The 23,824-nt window shown below is 43.2% G+C and overlaps 1 protein-coding gene across 1 annotated transcript in view; it reads right to left on the reverse strand.

Moving 5' to 3' along the window:
* The window catches only part of creb3l1 (cAMP responsive element binding protein 3-like 1), a gene marked incomplete at its 5' end in the record, with an annotated part of 68,135 nt that overhangs the window by 3,873 nt on the left and 40,438 nt on the right, over positions 1-23,824 (reverse strand). The window contains 5 exons of the mRNA XM_080720487.1: positions 11,824-11,892; positions 16,286-16,344; positions 18,399-18,545; positions 19,149-19,390; positions 21,642-21,723. Coding sequence (XP_080576613.1) covers positions 11,824-11,892; positions 16,286-16,344; positions 18,399-18,545; positions 19,149-19,390; positions 21,642-21,723 — 599 coding nt within the window. The remainder of the gene's footprint in view (positions 1-11,823; positions 11,893-16,285; positions 16,345-18,398; positions 18,546-19,148; positions 19,391-21,641; positions 21,724-23,824) is intronic.

Consider the following 23,824-nt stretch of genomic DNA (forward strand, 5'->3'; position numbering starts at 1 on the left):
AAAATTTAGCGCTGGCTTGAACCGAGCTGCAATATGGACCGGTTCAGCTCAGTTCAGTTCAGTTCAATCACAGTTCAGTTCGTTTTTCAGACAAAAAGAGCAGACTAGGACAGGGAAATTACATAACGAAAGAGTCACTGTGTGTGTGTGTGTGTGTGTGTGTGTGTGTGTGTGTGTGTGTGTGTGTGTGTGTGTGTGTGTGTGTGTGTGTGTATGTGTGTGTGTGTGTGTGTGTGTGTGTGTGTGTGTGTGTGTGTGTGTGTGTGTGTGTGTGCGCGCATCCTTCCGCCTCCACACCCACCACTAAATACAGTATACTCTGAATGTATATAGCCATCTTAAACCACAAGAACACACATGCAAGTACACACACACACACACACACACACACACACACACACACACACACACACACACACACACACACACACACACACACACACACACACTTTCTCACTGGAGTGTGGAAGGAATTCTCTCTCCTCTGTCATATGGGTTTTGTTCTTGATAATCACTAGGCTATGACTATGTGCCATTATGGGATTTACACATCTGGACCCGGTCCACTATTGTACACATTGAGGGAACTCTGCAGGGCTCTGGCAGGATTCCCATGCCACTCCGTGCATGTGCGCGCACGCACGCACACGCACACACACACACACACACACACACACACACACACACACACACACACACACACACACACACACACACACACACACGCACGCACGCACACACACACAGTTCACAGAGTTCAAGACAGACTTATATGGTGTCAGTAGCACAGCGGACATTCACAAGGATAATTACATTTTATATGGACAGCAGGATTAATAGACTTTAATAGAATTCTGTAGATACATTCAACCACTACTACAAAATGACATGAATCTGCTGTTTGGGAAAACTTTCAATTCTGAAAATGGGTGCGACAGGATTAAAGTTGGTTAAGCAGGGAAGAGTACTTTAGGGTACTGAACCCTGCTCTGTATAGAATCGGAGAACAGTCTTATATCAGTGATAATCAGCATAGAAGACTAACTGAGTCCTGCAACACGATCTAGAGAGCGGGGTTGCAGTAGTACAGTCTCACTGAGTTTTCAAATAGTATTCTGTTGGAATTGAGAAAGAATGGGTCTGATGGCATTAACAGTTAATGACAGTAGAAATGAGCTGAGTATTACCAGAGGATGTGGAGCTCATGACTCTAGTGCAGGGGTTTTCAAATTGCGTGACGGGGCACCCTGGGGTGCCGCGACGGCAGTCAAGGGGTGCCGTGAGATAATTTGATAATATTTGGAATTTATTTGGACACTTGAAATAAATATTTAGTATAATTTTCAGTCAGTTCTAACCAAATGACTATTATCTCAACGTTTTCCTCGCAACATAATCACTAAAATATCGTCACTGTCAGGCAGAAACCTCTGTCGCACAAAACTAGTGAAAACAGCCGATCTACAAGCACACAAGCTGTAGATCGGCTGTTTTCACTAGTTTACATTTTTATAGATGATAAATACAAAACTAACGGTTTTGGACATACAAGGTTTCCACCCGACAACGACGATATACTATAAATATAAGGTGCTGGGAGTGAAAATTATAATGTAGGGGTGCCTCGGATTAAAAAATATATTCTTGGGGTGCCCTGAGACAAAAAAGTTTGGGAACCCATGCTCTAGTGGTGGTTCAGGTCTCAACGTCCGGTCTGGGGACCACCAGGGGTTCCAAATGGACCCCATGGAGATAAATTAACACAGAGAGGATTTTACAGTGTAGACTTGGGGTCCCAAAGATTCTCAAAAAATGGTTCCATTTGTACATTTTGCAGAGTTACAGACATTTGGACCCCTGGTGGGGCCTGGACCAGACATTGAGAAACAATAGAACAGAAAGGAGGTTTCCAGTAGGATCTGGGGAGCAGGGTTCTAATGGTATCCAGATCCAGCTATGTGTTGATGACAGCCTATGGCCACTAGATGGAGACTGGTGGCAACAGCACATGCATAGAAGGACAGAAACTAGAATGGAAACATTACTGAAATGTTCTGCCGACTGATTCTGTTAATGAGTGGATCAGTCAGCGGGCTAACCACTTGAACCCTGTGTCACTATTCTGGGCATTCCATAATAGGCGAATTTAATAAGGTGAGCATTCTGCGAAAATAGCAGATCTTCAAGCTCACGACACAGAGTTTGGGAGCATGTAGATCCATTTCCTGCAAAGATATTTGAGCCAACCAAGTATACATCCCTGAGGGGACATCGGTCACAGACGTAGATGCCCATAGATTTAAGGGGTTATACTGTTGTTCTAAAAAGGATAATGTAAATGGTAAATATTGCATTTATATAGCGCCTTTATAGAGATTGTGCATTACATTCATTCACCCATTAACACACACGGCGGAGGAAACCATTCAAGGCACCAACCTGCTCATCGAGAGCAACTAGGGGTTCAGAGTCTTGCTCAAGGACTATTCCAAACTAACTCTTGGGGAGCCCAGGATCGAACTGGGAACCCTCCGTGTTCTAATGACGGCAACTCTACCCCTGAGCCACTGCCGCAGAGGATGTTGGTAAAGGTCTACTGCACTACTACTAGTAACTATACTATCACACACAGACGCACTCACACCTTCAGCACATACTTACTGTATATAATGAAACATATTTACTAGCGTTTATATATTTTATTATGAGTCTTTTTTTTGTTGTTTTTGCATGCATTACTTGACTCCTAGAGCCGCACAAGAATTCCAATGCACTTGTAAACCTGTAGGCCTACCTGGGCAGGCAGATACAGTCTTGAAGTCGATCATGTTATTATATGATATTAATCATTTTACGCTCTCAAGAGTAACACTATTGTTAAACTGCATTACTTAATTTACAAGATGTCTACACACAATTAGAGAACGTCAAAGAATAGTTATTTCTGATCAACGTTTGCCTGTTATCTCTCCTATGGTACCGATACAGCATGGAATAGTGGGAGAAAAAAAAAACGTGTCCAAATGACAACAAAATATTCTAACCCTTATTGGGTCTGAGAGGCTAAATCTCATGAAATGGTGATTCCGTTGCTCAAATGTCCAATAAATAACGGACGATGAATTGAAAAGGGTTGAAAACCACTTGTTGAAGACCCCTGCTCTACCCTAGGGGGTCCCCGGAGTTACTACAGGTGGTCCTCCAAATCTTTGTGTGATAGAAACCTTTTTTCTCCTTTTTTATATTAACCACTTGTCTTGAACCCTAGTGTCCTTATTCTGAGAACTTTAGCCAAAAATAGCAGATCTACAAGCTCACAACACTTCGCGCTGCGAGGTGTTGTGAGCTTGTAGATCGGCTATTTTTAGCAAAGAGCTTTCGTGTAGAGGGGAAAAAGAGCAGACTGAGTACAGAGTGAAAGGTCATGTTCATTAAGTATTGATGGTTCAAGTGGTTAAATATCTGAAAACACAAATTGACATTAATCCAAAATACACTGATGATTGTGCTGTCAAACGATGGGGTCCCTGCTTCATCTCTTTCTCTCAACTAAGGGGTCCTTGGCCTGAAAACGTTAAAGACCCCTGTTGCAGAGGGAAAACCAGATCTCCTCTGACGACCCACCCCGCCCTCCAATCACTCTGTAACACAGAGAACCTCAGGGTTGTCACATCCCCCCGTTATGATATGCCCAGAATAGGGACGCTAGGGTTCGTGTGGTTATCCGAAAATGGCTTCAATGTATTCGCCCCCACGGTCCCACAAGAGCGGGGGCGGATGCGTAGTAGATGAGAAGTCAGTCAGTCTGTCTGTTCGTGAAACAGACATTAGGACTGGAATAGACAGTAGGCAATTAGCCAGTCATTCATTAACCTCGTCGTAGACCCTCGCATCTCTACATTGAGCATATCATTACAGGCAGAATGTTTAAAAACATTAGGTTTTGTCATTGAGCCAGATCTTATAGTTTAGGGATGCGACGATAAGCGATATTATCGTTTTATTGTGATAAAAAAAAAACACTCACTATAATGGTATTGTGGAGATTTGATTTATCGTGATATGGTCCTCCGTCATGCACTGGGATCAATTCACCTTTTATTGGCCGAGCTGCATATCCGGTACCACTTAAACCCTCTAGAATTGGTAAAAGGTACTTATAATATACGTACTTGATACAGTCTTTTTTCACTCTCTACCAAATGTCTTTGCCAAAAAATAGCCGATCTACAAGATCACAACGCGTCGCAACGTGAGCTTGTAGATCTGCTATTTTTTGGCAAATGTTCCACCCCAGGATAATGGATTTTGATTATCGTGATAATATCGTAAATCGAGATTTATTTTATCACAATAATCGTGATATGAAATCTTCATATTGTCCCATCCAGTTCAGAGCTAAGGGCCTTATAGAATAAATATATTCAGAAATAGCAACCAAAAAAACAACAGCAGATCTGTGTTTGAGTGTTAAAAGGATTGAGTGTGTGAATAACCTCCCCCATCTTTCTCTCTCTTAGACTAACCACAGTAACAATACCCAGACACTGGGTTGACAGCTGTAATAACTTTATATGACATAATATTGACCCAGCCTAACCACACACACACACAAATACGTGCGCGTGCACACACATGCATGCACACACACACACAAAAATACGTGCGCGTGCACACACACACACACACACACACACACACACACACACACACACACACACACACACAAACACGGCGCTTTGATGTCAAACCCACAGTGATTTACTGTTGAAGTTATTAAGCCTTAAAAATATACTGGCTACAGCAATGTTATGGCACACAGACAAAATGTGTGTGCGACATGTGCGTGCATTCACTCAAAATATCCCCAGAAGAATAGAGAAAAAGCGGTGGTCACGTGCGAGGGGTCATTTTCTGGTGCTCATAAGGCAAATGGTTTGTTTTAAGTGAAGTTGTCAGGGTAGAATTAGGGTCAGAGTCGGCGTTGACAGTTTGAATTTCAGTCTGGTACTTTCTCTTGACCAGATCACTGCCTTGGAGGGATAAGGCAGCCTGCAGCTAACATGTGGGTTTGAATTTGAAGTTGTAACTAAAGCCAAGTAATCTGTTTAACTAGTCATTTCATGGTTAGAGGGTGGGGAACAATATGAGACAATGGAATATCTTCGTTGTTTCTTGTGAAGTGGGCCCCGGAAAACATTTAATAATGTCACTGTAAAAGGGTGGCCATAACAATCTGAATGATCAGTTATCAGATGAATTGACTTGACTAGTACAACTGTCATTGAATAGAAAGCAATGTTTATTTGCCATTATGCTGTCTTATTTTGAACATATTGGCATTGAAACTGCACTTTTCTATGCAAAATGCTGTAGTGAGGGGAAGGGGGTAGGCCTACTTTGGCTTCTGACATCACGCTAAGGCTTCACTGTGATGTCATGTCACACTAACAGAATCCCTTTTATGCCCATATATGGTGTCATCAATATTAAGCCCATATCTATGGAGGCCGCATCGGCCACATACCACACTAACAGAATCCATATATGGCCAAGACAGCCCATATCTGTGTGGCTGGTTTTACAGACAGGGATCTCCATGTATGGGCATAAAAGGGTATGATGATGTCACATGTCATAGGACTTTCACACAACGAATAACTGAGTAAGCATGTTTGGGCTCTCACAACATATCTCCATATAGTACATGGTTCTCCATATATGGGTACCAGGGGTCTCCATATATTGGTAAATATACATCACTGGCCAGATGGTCAAGAATTGGCGCGACTTCGCCGCATGTCGCCCTGAGGCGTCTTACTAATATTATATATATTTATAATTCGAGATTATACAAAAACATAATCCTTTGGTGCTACAATGATAGATAGTTGCTAAAAGGCCTCGCAAAGATGCGATGCGTGTGTCTGTGTGTGAGGAGGGGGTTGGGGAGGAGGGGGGGGGGGTCACTCTGCACAAATGGAAAAGTGTGTGTTGTTCCACAGTGGTTATAGTATGATGACATATAGATGACATCAGCACATGCATAAGCACATGCACACACACACACACACACAGACACACACACACACACACAAATCCAGACACAAATTTCCATTGTAAACCCACGATATCCCCCTTCCAACTCCACTCATATGCAGGCTTGCGAGTGAGCGCGCGCGCGCGCGCACACACACACACACACACACACACACACACACACACACACACACACACACACACAACACACACACAACACACACACACACACACACACACACACACACACACACACACACACACACACACATCCAGTAGTAGTCTATACACAGAGTGTTACTCACAGCTGCAGTCATTTGCACCCAGTCTCACTCAACTGACGGACGGTAACTATTTGCCAGTGTTTCCCTCTCTAGCAGATGACTCCCCCCCCCCCCCGAGCAGCAGCACGCTGAGGAGCCATGAACGCTGTGCATTTCACATCACAGCAGATTCTACATCGCAGGCAGGTCATAAATAAAGATGAGGGGGCCGCTGAAACTCTCAGACTGAACGCTTTTGACGGGAGCTTTCTCAAAAGCCCCAAAGCCGAGAGTGATACCCGGATCTTAACCGGCCTGATTTATGCTTGGTTACGCGTGGGTGTTGCCTGCCCAAAAATAGCAGATCTAGAAAGCTCTTAAATCTTGTGGATCTGCCATTTGTTGGTGACTGTGCGACACAGAGAACTGAAAATGTATACTCTGGCTTAAGCAGGGAGCCTATCAAAACAGGCCTACGGCTCAGAGCCGATCGGTTTGCCTTGGCGAGGTGCAGCGCCATCCATCACGGACCACAGGGGCGTCGCACCAGAATCTGGGCCCTGAGTACAAGGATTCACTCACATTTTGTGCTTTAACTATTGAAAAATAGCAGACCTACAAGCTCAGTGCTGCTATCATCAGAATCATCAAAAAGAATCATGAAAGTTTGTGCAAGTATGAATATCTCAAATCCTTGTAAGTTTTTTTTTTTTTTTTTTTTAAACCTGTTTCTATGTCAGTGGTGCTCAAACCTTTTCATGTGAAGGACCCCCAAAATGATATGTATTTGGCCACAGACCCCCATCTCAAAATATTTAGTTCCAGGGACCCCCCAGAAGCAAAATTTGAGTTACAAATGTTCGCTTAGAAAATACATGTATTCAAAGATTTTCACACATTTTCACGACTTTTCAAAAATAGCAGATCTACAAGCTCACAGCACGGCACTGTGGTGCCACGCTGTGAGCTTGTAGATCTGCTATTTTTCAATAGCTAAGGTATAAAACAATGAAGGCCCCTCCACCTTGGGCCCTAGTAACTCAGTCCCACTTCCCCCCTCCCCCTTGTGACGCCCATGACGGAAAGTCACTTTCCATGTCGGAAAGTGATCATGAAATGTTGTTATTGCTTGCCCAATCCAAACCAAAGCAAACCAAAGCAATCCAAACGGATGCTTCTACAATGGCCTCCGGAGTGGAGCTCTCGTTCATTCGTCTGTCCGTCCTTGGCCTTGTGGCCGGCACGGTCGACTCGTCTGAACCCCTCTCCGCCCCCTGCCAGGGCCTATAGGGTCAAAATCCAACCAGTGGCTTCCTCCCCTGTGCCTACGGGCTTTCCTGCCGTCCGTCTCACAGTAAAAAGGAAAAACAACAAATGGATTGCCCACTCGTCTTTCATTCTCGCAGACCTCCCAACTTTTCAAGACGGAAACTACTACTGCTACCTCTGAGGCGTGCGAGTGTCTGTCTGCCCGTCCGGGGCTGACTCACGGTTCCTGGTTTTTCGCTGCCTCATGGTTCCCTCCGTGGGTGGTTTAATTTGCTGTTTCATAGACCAGCTACAATCACACCCCGTGGAGTGTGTGTGTGTGTGTGTGTGTGTGTGTGTGTGTGTGTGTGTGTGTGTGTGTGTGTGTGTGTGTGTGTGTGTGTGTGTGTGTGGGACCCTCCCTGCCATGATGAAAGCTATACTGTAAAACGTTCAGCTTTAATGAAAGACTGAAGCTGGTTCACATTCAGAAGCACGCCCGCACACACACACACACACACACACACACACACACACACACACACACACACACACACACATGCGTGCACGCGCACACACACTGGCTGCTATGGAGCCCCCACCTCAGGTTAATCACAGAGTAATTTGACGTTATCATAATGACAGGGAGAGAAAAATAAAATGAGTGTTTGGTTTCAGAGCGGGGGGACCACATTCTGCTGATAGATCGCTAGCATGCTGTAGAAATGGGATGTTCGCGAACGAATCGAGTCTTTTGTACTCAAATTCTTTGCTTAAAGCCCTTTGCACACAGGCGCGTTTAACCGCACGGATAAAACGGACAATATTTTTTTTTGAAAAGAAAACAATGATTCTCTATGACCTCATGCACACCGGCTCCGAATTAGCCGTGCGACGAGTGGCTGCTGCCGTGCGTTTTTTTCTCGATCGAACCCAGTTCGATGCGTGCGTCTTGTCGCATGCGGTAAAAAACTCATCACTCCTTTTATGACTCCTTTTGGGATCCGCAGCGCCGATTCCGCACAGCCTTGCACACCAAATCCAATGCGTTTTATTCATGCCGCAAACGAAAAAAACGCAACTGTCCTGTGTGCAAAGGGCTTAAGTAAAAGTATCAATGTACTGCAATGTGGAAATACTCTGCAACAAGTAGAAGTTTGAAATTAAAATGTAGCCTACTTGAGTAGCCTAAAAGTACAAGTGTATTGGTATCAAAATGTACCTAAAGTACCAATAGTAGAAAGTAAGTACTCATTATGCAGAATGTCCCATTTCACAGGTTTTCCAGTAAATACAATTTAGAAGAATCATTTGAAAATAGCCGATCTACAAGCTCACAATGCGTCGCAACGCGACGCATTGTGAGCTTGTAGATCTGCTATTTTCAAATGGTGGAAATGTATATATGGCCAACGTGTATATAGGGTTGAATTGTATTCTGCCTTTTGTATTTGATGTTATGCTTTTGAAACTGATATTATCCTAGATAAAGTACTATGTTCTATCCGTCTGTCTTTCAATGTTATATGAGATACTTAAAGTGTGGTTCCTGTGGAAATAAGCCTCGGCTTTCTAGGATCTCCTTTTAGTTGACCTTGTACCAGTGATTTGTACTGTCATGAAACTGTACTTTTTTTCTATTGCAAACTTCTAATAAATTCTTCAATCAATCTTCAATCAATCAATCAATTATAATCAAAATCTACAAAGTAACTAGTAACTAAAATGAACCAGTCTTTTGAACGGCTCTTTGAAAGGAACGGATCCCAGAGATCTGGCTCACTTAAAAGAGCCATAAATCCCATCTCTAGCACGCTGACTGAGAGAGGTGTCGGGTTCTACAGCACACCCACTGCGTGGTGGAAAAAGTACTCAACGTGTTTTTATGTAAAAGTATCATTATCAATACTGCAATTTAGAAATATTCTGTTACAAGTCATCACAAGTCTGGAATTCAAAATGTACTCGAGTAAAAGTATGAAAGTGTTGGCATCAAAATGTACTTCAAGCTCCAAAAGTAAAAGTACAGCATTTTCGAAAAATAGAAGATCCACAAGCTCACAACGCGTCGCATCGCAACGCGTTGTGAGCTTGTAGATCAGCTATTTTCAAATAGCCAAAGTATAAAATGGGGCTAAAGTGGTTTATGTATGTTTTAGAATAGTATAATTTATATCTGCAAAGTAACCAGTAACTAAAGTTTTCAAATAATTGTAGTGGAGTAAAAGTACAATATTTGGATCTGAGATGTAGTGGAGTAGAAGTAAAAGTATTGCAAATTGGAAATACTCAAGTACAGTGCAAATAACTCAAAAGTGTACTTAAGTTCAGTACTCAAGTAGGTGCACTTTATTACTTTACACCACTGCCCACTTCTTTGCGTCTTCAGTGCCAAAAGGAAGGCCCTCTTTGCAAAAAATGATAAATGGCCTACGGTTCGATGCCAACCCCCGCAAGCTTTACCGCACAAAGTACAAGCTGTTTCTTTTCCGTGTCATTTAATCTTTTCATAGTTCCTCCGTGAATCATTTTGTTTTTGCTGTGATTTTTCCTTTTTTTTTGCTGTGATTATGCATCCATGTGAGAGACGACCACAATCAACTACTTCATTTTCCCCCCCGTAACTAAATATCTTCGCCAAAAATAGCACACCTCGCGTTGCGACTCGCTCTAGATCAACATTTCTTTGCATCTTTTTCTCTCTTCTGGGGATCACCTGGCACAAGACATTTTCAGATGGCGGTCCGCGGCCAAATACATATCAGTTTGGGGGTCCTTGACATGACAAAGTTTGAGAACCACTGTTCTAGATCGTCTATTTTCCACACAGAATCGGTAGACGCTAGGGTTCATGTGGTTGAAATACTTGGCCATGAAGTTTGACTTTGACTGACTGAAGGAATGTGTTTCAGTTTGACACAGCGAAACTGCAAAGCAGCAGCAGCCAACATTTCGACATCTCTGGAGGCTACGGAGTGTGGCGCGTGCCGTGGATACAACAAGATGTGCGACATGTGTGACATTTGTTGATATTTCACAGAAAAACCCAGTTGATGTATCCTGCATGCGAGCTCTACCCCTTTACACACACACACACACACACACACACACACACACACACACACACACACAATGAAAGAGACTTAATTTGTCTTCCTAGAAATGTCATCAAGGGCAAACTTATTCCACTAGTATTAAATACAACTCAGTGAAACGATGACAAGCATGGCTTAAAGTACTTGAGTCTTGTACCGTTGTTTTGGGTTGAGATTGGCACATTTCCTGGGGCAATCTGCCCAGATCATGCATGTCACACGTGTCTTCTTCTTCTTCCTTTTTATTTTTTTTACTCTCAAGAATGCAGAGTGCATTTGAAACTACATTGCCGTGCACATCATGGGGTGATTAATGCTTGCCTCCAGTGAATTGTTTTATTTTAATTTGTGTTTATTTTATTTTTATTTCGTTGCTGAGTGAGGTCAGCATGAGTGAGATGAAAAAACCTGAATGAATTGTGCCAATGTCAACCAGAAACATCGGTAGGTGCAAGATTAACCACATAAACCATATATACTTATATATATAAGGATCCCAGGCTAATAAGCCCAATATGCCTTAATACATCATAATTGTCCTCTATAACTATAATGTAAAATTAAAAAATATTGTATGTATTCTTGAAATAGCTAATCTTTCACTCAATAGGGGCAATGCCTGTTGCAAGTTGATGATGTCATTTGTCCATGTGTGGTCTATCCCTATGGAATGTATGGAATGCATGTGGAAATAAAAAGCAACTTAATACATCCTATGTGGTTCACTTCAAAATAAAAGCATTGCCAGGAAAATAATAATAATAATAATAATACATTTACATAGATAGGAAAATCCATTTGGGCTGAGTGTTGGGATGAAATCCATTTCAGATGTGTTATGGATGAAATGCCCCTTAAGATGAAAGGATCCGCCTCTCAGCTAAGAGCAGAGTCTCCTGTCCTGTCTAGAGAAAGTGTTTCTCTGTCTGGAGGAACCCTTTAGCTTTACGGATGAGTGATTTATGAAAGAGATATGGTAGTGAGTGAAAAAAATACCTGAAATCTCCACAATACGATTATTGTGAGTGTTTCTTATCACAATAAACGATAATACCGATTATCGTCCCATCCCTAGATGTGTGTGTGGGTGTGTGTGTGTGTGTGTGTGTGTGTGTGTGTGTGTGTGTGTGTGTGTGTGTGTGTGTGTGTAAGTGCGCATGTTAGTGCCCGTGTCTCACCTGTTGGCAGTCTCCAAAGTTTCTACTTTCTTCCACAGGTCATTGTTTTCTGACGTGTAGCTCTCTACCCTGAAACACAGAACACGCACCTTGTGATTAACATGCCACGCTTTTCAGACCCCCCCTCCACCGACCAGGGTTCAGATCCTGTCAGTCGTATATGTTTTTAAGTAACCACATATTGTCGGTTGACATCGGTGGAAACCCAAAGTAATAAAAACGCCCTCTGTAATCCTTTAACCCAGGGGTCTTCAACGTTTTCAGTCCAAGGACCCCTTAGTTGAGAGGGAGATGAAGCAGGGACCCCCCGTTTGACAGCACAATCATCAGTGTATTTTGGATTCATGTTAATGTGTGTTTTCAAATATCGAACCACTTGAACGGTCAATAATTAATAAACTTGACCTTTCACTCTGTACTTATTCTGATCTTTTTCCCCTCTACACCAAACCACTTTGCCGGGAATAGCCGATCTACAAGCGCACAAAGCCTCGCAGCGCGAGGCGTTGTGAGCTTGTAGATTAGCTATTTTTGGCTAAAGTTATCTAGGGTTCAAGTGGTTAATATAAAAAAGAGGAGTTTCTATCACACAAAGATTTGGAGGACCCCCTGTAGTAACTCTGAGGACCCCCTAGGGGTCCCGGACCCCCTGTTGAAGACCCCTGCATTAACCACTTTAAACCTATATATTTATATACTATACTAGCCTAGGTCGCCTCCTTTTTTCCGTCTACACCAAATCTCTTCACCAAAAATAGCTCACTTCACACCAGGTGTGATTTTTATTCATGAATGTTTGGCCCCCAGAATAGGGACGCTGGGTTCATCTTTAAAGTATTGTGTCGTGATGTTGGTATAGGTAACCATGTTTTGAAAGATGACGGTTGACGCAGTGTGGAAACCGTAAGTGATTTAAAAAAACTCTTTAAAAAGACAATAAGAATCGATAGCTCATCTAGACTCGAGAGCGATGTCCTCCACGGGAGGGACGGACGGATATAGAGACGGAGGACGGTGGGAACAGAGAGAGAAAGCAAAGGAGAACAAAAGACACAGACACGGACGTGAAGGAGCGAGACTTGGACAGAAAGAGTGGAAGGGGCGGACAGAGGAGCAGGGGGGAAAGAAGGGAGGACGTCTCTAAGTAAGCTCTATTATCCAGCGGGTCACCCTAACCCCTGGGGTGCCTCTGCCATCGACTCGTAATCCACCTAATCTCCCCTCTAGCCCATCAAGAGCTGCAATTGTTTTATACGTTAGCTGTTGAAAAATAGCAGATATACAAGCTCACAGCACGGCACCGAGTGCCCCGCTGTGAGCTTGTAGATCTGCTATTTTTTGAAAAATCATGTTTTTTTTTCTTCTTCAAATGGTTCAATATATCTTTTTAAAAGCGAACATTTGTAACACAAATATTTGCTTCTGGAGGGTCCCTGGAACAACATATTTTGAGATGGGGATCCGCGGCCAAATACATGTAATTTTGGGGGATCCTTGACACGAGAAAGTGGGAGAACCACTGACACAGAAACAAGCGTTTTTTTTCAAAAACCTTAGAAGGATTTAGAGGACATCTGTAGAATCGGGTAAAAAAATATTCAAATACAAAAATAGCAGATCTACAAGCTCGCAGCGCGGCACTCGGTGCCGCGCTGTGAGCTTGTATATCTGCTATTTTTCAATAGTTAAAGCATAAAATAATGGTTAAAGTTAATAATGCGTTCCTGGCTTAAACGGGCTAGTGTTTATACGTTCAAGCTGATCTGCGCTTTTGTCACAGTGTCCTCCCGTAGTGCTTCCCGGCCCGGGGATCGGGCTAGCAAGGCCTTAATCCTGTGCTCATCTCTTGTAAATCATAATGCAGGCATGAAAACAAAGCAGAGGTTGGAATAAAAGAAAGAGAGACGGAGGGGGGATTTATATCTTTTTCCATACGTCCTTCTCTTTTGTCTTCTCTCTCTCTGTACTTTTATTTCCTTGTTTTCAATTCAAAGTGGTCTGTTGGCAAAAGGCTTGTTATACTGAAGCCCGAGTGATACTTTGATATGGGTGTCACTGATCAAAAAGTGAAATAAAACCATTGGTGTAAAGTACAGTAACTAAGTACAGTAGATTTACTTAGAACTTGAGTATTTCCAGTTTTTCAGTATTTTTACTTCTACTCCACTACATCTGCCTGGGATTCAAATATTGTACTTTTACTCCACTACAATTATTTGAAAACTAACTAGTTATTTTGCAGATCTAAATGATTATATCATAAAACATACATGAATCCACTTTAGCCCTATTTTATAACTAGGCTATTTGAAAATTGCCGATATACAAGCTTGTTACAAGCTCTGCTATTTTCAAACCTTTTGTATTTTACTTTTGGTACTTTAAGTACATTTTGATGCCAATACTTTCATACTTAGTACATTTTGAATTCCAGACTTTTACTTGTAACAGAGTATTTGCTACACTGCATTATTGACACTTTTTCCATCACTGAATAAAATAGCCTATGGAGATAAGAGTTTCCAGCCCGACAGAGACAAAATAGTTGCAGCCCTACTCTCTCTCTCTCTCTCTCTCTCTCTCTCTCTCTCTCTCTCTCTCTCTCTCTCTCTCTCTCTCTCTGTGTCTACGACCTCCATAGGGGTTCGGTTGGTTTGGGTCTGATGGGAGCATGTGTTGTGCAGGTTGTTGGAGGTAAGCCACCACCATGCTGGAGGAATGAAGCACAGAGTGGAAGAGAGGATGAGAGAGAGAGAGAGAGAGAGAGAGTGAGAGATCGAGAGAGAGAGAGAGAAAGGAATGAAGAGAGGTGAGAGCGAAGAGTACGAGGCTAAAGGGAGCAACAGGGAGAAAAAAATGGAGAAGAAGGTGTGAGGACAAAGACTGAGAGAGAGAGGGACAAAGAGACAGAGAGAGAGAGAAAGTGTGTGAGAGAGGGAGGCAGAGAGAGAGAGAGAGAGAGAGAGAGAGAGAGAGAGATGGAACAGAGCTGGAAGGAGGTCTGGAAAGTAGTACAGCTTGGTGCAGAACAATTCACAAAAGTCACAGCTGGAAGTGGACCTTGTTCTGGGGTCAGCAGGTACAAAGCAGTGCAGGAAGGAAAACGCCCCCCCCGGCCAAAAATACACAGTCAAATCCTCAGTGGTATGAATTCTTACACTCATAGTTAATTAACAAGTCACAAGGCATTATAAAATACGTTGTGATATAACTCAGAGCATGAAATGCGTCCATTTTGAGTCAATTCCTTTGGGTTTGGACCCATGAAAGCACCTTCTAAACATGTTTTAAGAAAAGAGCTACAGTACAGAGAAATATGATGTTCCTCTCAGCTGGAGAAGTTGAGTCATTTGACTGAATTATTGCACTGATATCTGGATGCAACTGCTAGGGTTGCATCCAGGGGCATCACAAGGGGAGGGGGGGGGGGGAGTAGGGCCCAAGATGGAGATTTTATACTTTAGCTATTGAAAAATAGCAGATCTACAAGCTCACAGCGTGGCACCGAGTGCCGCGCTGCGAGCTTGTAGATCTGCTATTTTTGAAAAGTCGGGAAAATGTGTGCAAATCTCTGAAAATATGTATTTTTTATGCGAACATTTTGTAACTCAAATCTTGCTTCTGGGGGGTCCATGGAACTAAATATGTTGAGGCCAAAGACATCATTTTGGGGGTCCTTCACATGAAAAAGTACCACTGACATAGAAACATGGGTTTTTCAAAAAACCTTAGAAGGATTTGAAATATTCTACAAGCTTGCAGTGCGGCACTCGCGCTGTGAGCTTGTATATCTGCTATTTTTCAATAGTTAAAGCACAAAATAATTGAAGTGAATCCTTGTACCCAGGGCCCAGAATTTGGTGCGACACCCCTGACTGCAGAAGAGCAGCTTTAGGTACTAGACTTTGACACAGTTTAGACTTCATAATGGTAGTGCCAATTCGAGTCATTCTGTTATTGCTACCTGAGAACTTGAGTAAACTTGTGAGGTGAGTGAAATCGAGTGTTATTTTTCACCAATAGGATGAAATCCTGTTCTAATAAAAGCTCATGTTCCAAGGTAATTATTTTACCTATAGCAACAAATCCTGGTTTAATAAAAGTCTGTGGTCTTCGCAGGGTTATTTTTCATCCAGGACCAAATCCTGCCAGGGAATTAAAAATAAAAACACTCTATATACCTTGGGGATAGGGAGTGGACTTCCTACAATCTTTTATTTTTATTTTTTACATTTAATATTTCATTGTTACTGTTCCCAATTCTGGCCAAAGTAAATAGTGAGAGAGAGAGAGAGAGAGAGAGAGAGAGAGAGAGAGAGAGAGAGAGAGAGAGAGAGAGAGAGAGAGAGAAGGGAGAGAGAGAGAGGATGTGAAGGATGAAATAGGAAGTAGGGATTATTAGGAGGTGAGGACAGACAGACAGACAGACAGAAATTTAGACTAATTTGTGTCTCACTCTTACTTTTTCTCCAGACACTCCACATACTCCTTCTTCTTCCGTCGACTCTCCTGAGCTGAGATCTAGAGAAAGACAAGGACACATTGAAAAGTCAACACTCTCACAGTAACCCAGAGGAAGGCTATGGCTAGGCCTGTCACAATTATTACATAATCGTCTAATCGCAATTATTTGACATCATCACAATTATTTTTGTCATAATCGTCATAATCGCAATCGTTGAAAAAATATATATATATATATTTTCAAACCTTTTCGAAAATAGTGGAAATAGTAGCTCTACAAGATCGGCTATTTCCAAATAGCCGATCAAATATGTTAGTAATTTCTTTGTATATTTAGGTTATGCGTCATATCTGCCATTTGCAACTTCAAAGCCTACAAAAACACAATTATACTGTTAATCACAATTATTTGAGTGACAATTAATCGTCACGTAAAATGTCATACTCGTGACATCAACCTGTGCTTCAAAATGCTTTAACATGAATCAAAATGCAATGATAACGTAACCCTGAAAATAGAGCCCCAATAAAGTTGACCGTGTTGAATTACTGGATATTAGAATATCAAGCAATGTTGATTTTTATACCACACTGAAATGAATGGAATCCAATGGCTTACTTCCAAAAAGCCACATGCCCCCTATGCTTCGGAAAATGGCCATTCAGTAATTTGTCTAGTACACAGTGAGTCATAAGCCCCTTTTACACAGCCTCCACCGTACTGCATAAAAGGTAAGGGGACACAGAATGGGGGCCATTGTTGTGCCTCCTTTGAGCTGGCAGTGGAGGTCGTCACAGAGCTGGATTAATGTCTGTGTAAAAAGCACAGCCGAGTGGGAACAGGACGTGTGACGCTCCAGGGGTGTCGCACCAAATTCTGGGCCCTGGGTACAAGGATTCACTGCGGGGCCCCTGTGCTTTAACTATTGAAAAATAGCAGATATACAAGCTCACAGCGCGGCACCGAGTGCCGCGCTGCGAGCTTGTAGATCTGCTATTTTTGAAAAAATCATGAAAATCTTTGAATATTTCAAATCCTTATGAGGTTTTTTGAAAAACCTATGTTTCTATGTCAGTGGAGCTCAAACCTTTTCATGTGAAGGACCCCCAAAATGCTATGTATTTGGCCACGGAACCCCATCTCACAATATTGAGTTCCAGGGACCCCCCAGAAGCTAAATTTGAGTTACAATTGTTCGCTTAAAAAATACATATATTCAAAGATTTGCACACATTTTCACGACTTTTCAAAAATAGCAGATCTACAAGCTCGCAGCGCGGCACTCGGTGCCGCGCTGTGAGCTTGTATATCTGCTATTTTTCAATAGCTAAATAAAATAATTAAGGCCCCTTCCTCCACCTTGGGCCCTAGTAACTCAGTCCCACTTTCCTACCCCTTGTGACGCCCCTGGGAACAGGGGTGTGACGTCCAATAGATACCCGCGCACCTTTCTGCCTCAAACGGCTCACCTGCTTCACTTCAGTTTATCCTCCAGCTAATTTCTAAACGGCACAAACACGTTGCTATTTCCCCTCTAATCGTTTTTTCCTACATTTTCATCCCACGATTTTGTAACACTTTTTTTACACCCAGTGGCAATTGTCTAATGTAATCCAGGGCGCTACACTCCCTCTGCCAACCTGGGGAGAGCAACGGACTGACCTCATGCTTCCTTCTATGCATGAGGAGTACAAGCCGCTCCTTTTCACCTGACAGGGGGAGTTTCCCCGGCTGGACGTAGCGCGTGGAAGGAACACTGTATTCCAACCAGTTCCTTTCCCCTCCATCAGGCGCCCCGGCTGGACAGTATAGACACCAGGATTACTGCATGTCTTTTGTGAGGGGACCTACCCTAGGCCTAGGGGACACGGGCAGAACATGCAAACTCCACACAGAAAGGCTCTTTTGCCAACCCCACATAGGGTATGGCCACTGATGACACGGAGGAGAGAACACACCCTCAGCGACCACAGCGTCCCCAGTGGGAATGAAACCCAGGACCTTCTAGCTGTGAGGCGACAGCACTACCGACTGCGTCACCGTGTCCCCTTGCTATTTCCCCTCTAATCTGTGAAGACTTTCCCCCATCCCTCTGTCTTTATCGACGCACCTTGTTTTTGATCTTCCGTCGGACTCTCTTCAGGGCCTTCTCTTCGCTCTTGGTGAGAGGCAGTTTGTTGGGCACTGGGTATCCCTCTGCCACCAGGGTTCTCTTCTCCTCCTCCGTCAACAGCAGTGGTCCTGAGCCCTGCAGCTTCTGCAAAAAGGACACACCATAGTTGTTGTTCAAATGTTGTTCAATTTGCAATGGATTAAAGTTCTCAGTCGCCACGACTGATTTCAGTCATTTGGAATCCATAGAAGCCAGCCTTCTATGAAAGCATGTTGCGCAGCACAAATAGCCTCTCTACGACCTCAATCTGTGATTTCTTCACCTGGTTGGAAGTATGTATAACACTAGGAACAATCTAACTATTCATTTACGGAATGTCTGTCTGCCGTCTAAACAGTGTCCCCGTCATGGTAACAGCCACATGCTGAAACAATGCCCGACATCACAGAACACCATATATGGGCATAAACGGGTGAAACCGTTTGCATGCTGACATCACTGATATTAAACAGTGTTGCCACCGTGGTAACAGCCGCATGCTGAAACAATGCCCAAATAATGTCTGTCTGACATGATGAAACAAGTGACCAAATTTGGAGATGGTGCAATGGTGACTATTCGGCCCAACAGGCACCGGTCTGGGTTCTCCAACATTACTTCTGAGACTCCTCAGGGACATTCAATCCTCATATACTAAGAGACGAGGAACAGGAAAGGAGAACGGGAGAGGAGAGGAGCTCTACTCACGTGGGGCGCCGTGAGGAGCGGCGAGGAGGAGATGGCGGCCGAGGAGGAGGCAGAGGAGGCGCGGCCTCCCACCCTCTGATGCTGCTGCTGCTGCTGCTGCTGCTGGGGGGAGGAGGGGGGCAGCAGGAGGTGGGGAGAGGCGGGGGTGTGGAGGAGGTGGGGCGAGGAGGGGGGCAGCGAGCCGTCGCTGTCACTGCCGTGGCTGCTGCTGGGCGGCGTCGGGGGCAGCTGGAGGCCGTCGTCTGAAAAAGGTCGTTTTTTTTTGTGGGTATGCAGCGGTTAGGCGACCCCATTGATTTAATCCATTTCAATTAACCTGGAATTATTTGAGACTTTAGCTATCGAAAAATAGCAGATATACAAGCTCACGGCGTGGCACCGAGTGCCCGCTGCAAGCTTGTAGATCTGCTATTTTTGAAACTTTTTTGCAACTCTTTGAATATATCTTTTTAAAAGCGAACATTTTGTAACTGACATAGAAACATGCGTTTTTCAAAAACCTTAGAAGGATATAGAAGACATCGGAATCATATTCAAAAAAAGTTTTTGAAAGTTTTTTTGTCGTCTAAACTTAGACTAGACGACTAATAGACGTCTAATAGTCGTCTAAATATAGACGGTCTGCATTTAGACAACTATTAGACGTCTATTAGTCGTCTAGTTTAAGTTTAGACAACAAAAAAACTTTCAAATCTATACCACTATTAGACCACTTTTAGACGGCGTGCTTAGTGGGTTAATAAACTTAGGTGCCGGCTACATGGAGCTGGATATTTCTGAAGCTAGAATTTGTTTTGTGCTGTTGGGGCTTGCAGCCACATGAAGCTGGATATTTCGGCACTCGGCAGTGAAACTGGATATTTTTTAAACCGGATAAATAAGTGGAGAGATTGAAAAATATCCGATTCACTGGATCCGTGTAGACAGGGAACCCGGATATCTCTGAAGACTTTACTGTGTGTGTGCTTGTTAGACCTAGATATTTTTGTCATGTGGACCTAGATATTTTGTGGATATCTGAAAAACCGGGATATATGAAATATCCAGCTCCGTGTAGCCTAGGCCTTAGTCTGCTCCTTTTCCCCTCTACACCAAAGCTCTTTGCCAAAAGGGTCCCAGACCACCTGTTGAAGACCCCTGCGTGAAGAAAATAATAGATAGATGCAGCCCTGGTTTGTTTTGATTTAGCCATAAATCATTGGGTCTAAAATACAAGTGACAAAATGGATAAATCACATGAGTTCTTCTGACGCAGCTCAGGAACAGACGTGGAGATGTTCTGCCCTGTTACAAGCCAGGAGAGACACAATAAACTAGGATCTGTCCTGCATCAATGCGTGCGTGTATGATGTCTGCGTAACCGTGTGTGACGACTAACAGGAGTGAGTCACTGTGACGCAGGTGGAGCATTTTGGAATCTCTGACAGTAAAACACTCGTCACTCACTCACTCACTCACACACACACACACACACACACACACACACACGCGCACGCGCGCGCGCACACACACACACGCACGCACGCACGCACGCACGCACGCACACACACACACACACACACACACACACACACACACACGCACACACACACACACACACACACAGAGACATACAGATGCGAACTGCTGCGATGGTGTAGTCTGTGCGTGCGTGCATGTTTGTTTGTTTGTGTGAGTGTGTATGATTGCGTTTAGGGCTGTCACGAATTTGAAATTTTACATGATGATTAATAGTCACTAAAATGATTGCCATTAAGGATTTAATAGTGTTTTTGTCATTGACAATTACATTTTTGGTTGGCTTTTTGCCTTTGAGGTTGCACATGGCAGATATGTCACATAACCTAAATGTACAAAGAAAAAAGACATATTTGACAACTTTATACTTTAAAAAAAATACATTGATTGTGGAAATAGCTCGCATTGTGAGCTTGTAGATCTGCTATTTCCACTATTTTTGAAAATGTTTGAAAATATATGAACATTTTTCAACATGGAAACGATTATGACAATTATGACTAAATATTTGCAATCATGTCTAATAATTGCGATTAGACAAGAGACTTGGAATAGAACCGCTGCTCCTACACTTGGAAAGGAGTCGGCTTAAGTGGTTCGGGCATCTAGTTCGGATGCCCCCCGAGTGCCTTCCTAGGAAGGTCCTCGATGCACGTCCCACTGGGAGGAGACCCCGTGGCAGACCAAAGACCAGATGGAAGGATTATATCTCCAAACTGGCCGGGGAACGCCTCTGTGTACTCCCTGAGGGAGTGGAGGAAGTTGCTCGCGATAAGGAAATGTGTAAGTCTCAGTTGGAACTGTTACCCCCACGACCCGATTCCAGATAAGTGGTTGAAGATGGATGGATGGATGGTAATAATTGTGACAGGCCTAATTGTGTTGCGTATACATATGATATGTGTCCATGTGTGCGTGCGTTGCAAGTGGCTGCATGTATGCATTTGGTGTGTGCAATTGCTGTTTTTTTAGTACCATTAGGCAGGCTAAGGTACTGTCCCATCTCTCTGGGCTCATCTTTGATGGCTACCGGCTTCATATCTTCATGGTTACACTCCTAGACAAACAACACAAACACACACAAAGTTAGCTAAACAGACAACACAATAAATGTGGGCGTGCTGATAAGAGAACAAGAAATGGAGGAACTATTTTCTTTGCAGAAATAAACATTTATAATAGCTTGTGTCGTCCTCGTCTTGGCTATAAACAATGATAATGAAACTGTACAGTATAATAAGTTAATAAAGACACTTGAGGTTGTGCGATATTGGTACCGGTGCGCTGATCTAAGACTCCAGCAAACCAATAAGTATACGAATAATAGCTTGAATTTAAATAGCGCCCCTATGTGCCAATATCTCACAGTATAGCACTCTGTTTTGTGTATTAATGCTTAACTGAACAACACAAGTGAGAAAAATGCTAAGAGCGAGAATGCATTGGGCAGCTGGAAAACGAAGAAACACACATGCTGCAAAATCTGATTCATGAATAGGCTAGATTTGCTAGAACAGTGGTTCTCAAAGTGGATTCCAGGGACTCTGTGGGTTCCTTTAGGGGGGTCTAAATTGAGTCATACAAGTCTGTAACTCTGACAGTGTACAAATGGAACCCTGGCGGGTTCATTTGATTCCATTTGTACACTGTCAGAGTTAAGGGGAGACCTTGAAATGAGAACGTTTGAGAAACATTGCGCTAGAAGAACGTGAGCTAAGTTCGGAAAGAATTATAATGGCGAGAACAAGTTATGACAGCTTGAGGAATCTATGGTTTTGTAGATGTGGGCAGGCAAAGACCCACGTACAGCTCTGCCAGAGCAAGACAATCACTGCTGACTATTGTGGTTGAATACTCATGGGGTGATTCATTTTGCCGAGTTGATTGCTCCGTTTGGAAGACACGGCTGACAATGTGAGATAGACTAGAAACTAGCACTTAAGGCTGAGCAGCGAGGCTGGAGAGCCTGGCTCTACACAGTGGACTCTTTGGGTTTTGTAGTCGGTTTGCGTCCATTGTCAGTTTACTCAGGTTTTCATGGTCAGTACGAAGCACAGGCCATGAAGGAAACCAGGCACATGCACACATAGACAACAAAGGGGGCTTGAGCCCGAGCCCTTTTATCCATCTGTACCTCTCTAGACCATGAATGCAGTTTTTACTGTGGTAAAAGAAATGCAAATGACCCCTTTCCATGCCATACCCGAAGGCAGCATTCAAGAGAATTGCCTTGTCCAAATTCTCATGAACTTGAATGCAGCATCTTATGTTGAAAGAATTGACTTCACTGTCCAGAAATCCACAGCACATCTCCAGTATTGCCTTTTTTATGCTTACTTTAGTGTGTTATGAAGTACTGAAAATAGCCGACCTCCAAGCCCTCGAGGCGTTGTGAGCTTGGAGGTCTGCTATTTTCAATATTTTCACCACAAGGCCCTTTTAGAAATTTCAGCCCCTGCCTTTCTAACATTCTCTGCTCGTCGCTGAAGGAAACTCATGATGAAGCTCCTCGCAAGCAGCTGTTGTCAGTCTGTTGGAAGTGCTGTAGTACAATTCCGTCTCCGAAATGCTGAGTCGGCCCCATTCAAGTCCAGCAGGGTCAACCGCCTTTTTGAACTTTGGTACTACACTCGTTCAAATGAGCCATGCCATTAGCCTATGACGTTTGGAAATATTTGGTTTCTGTGATTATTCATCCGAGCAGTATAAGAACTCTGTAGTGATCTGTCTGTGTGTCACCTACTGCAGTGGTTCTCAACCTGTGGGTCGGTTAACTGATTAACTTTATGTGCAACCGATAAACTTTATGTGCAACAGCTCAACAGTAAACAAACCAACATTTCTAAAGGGACAATTTAAGGACTATTTAATACCTCTAAAATGACAAATTAAACATTGGCCAAATTGTCAAATATTTGAGGCAGAAATTGTGAAAATAGCTGATCTACATGCTCACGACGCCTCGCAACGCGAGGCGTCGTGAGCATGTAGATCTGCTATTTTCACAATAGAACAGTGTTATACAAAATGTAATGCTTCAACTCTTCGTCCTCGTCAGGGTGGGGGGTCCCCAGTTAAAATATGATTATTTTGGGGGTCTCGGACTGAAAAGGTTGAGATCCACTGACCTACGGCACAATGGTGGGCATTAGAATAGG

The sequence above is a fragment of the Nannobrachium achirus genome (assembly GCF_963921795.1).
Source record: "Nannobrachium achirus genome assembly, chromosome: 24".
Lineage (NCBI taxonomy): Eukaryota > Metazoa > Chordata > Actinopteri > Myctophiformes > Myctophidae > Nannobrachium > Nannobrachium achirus.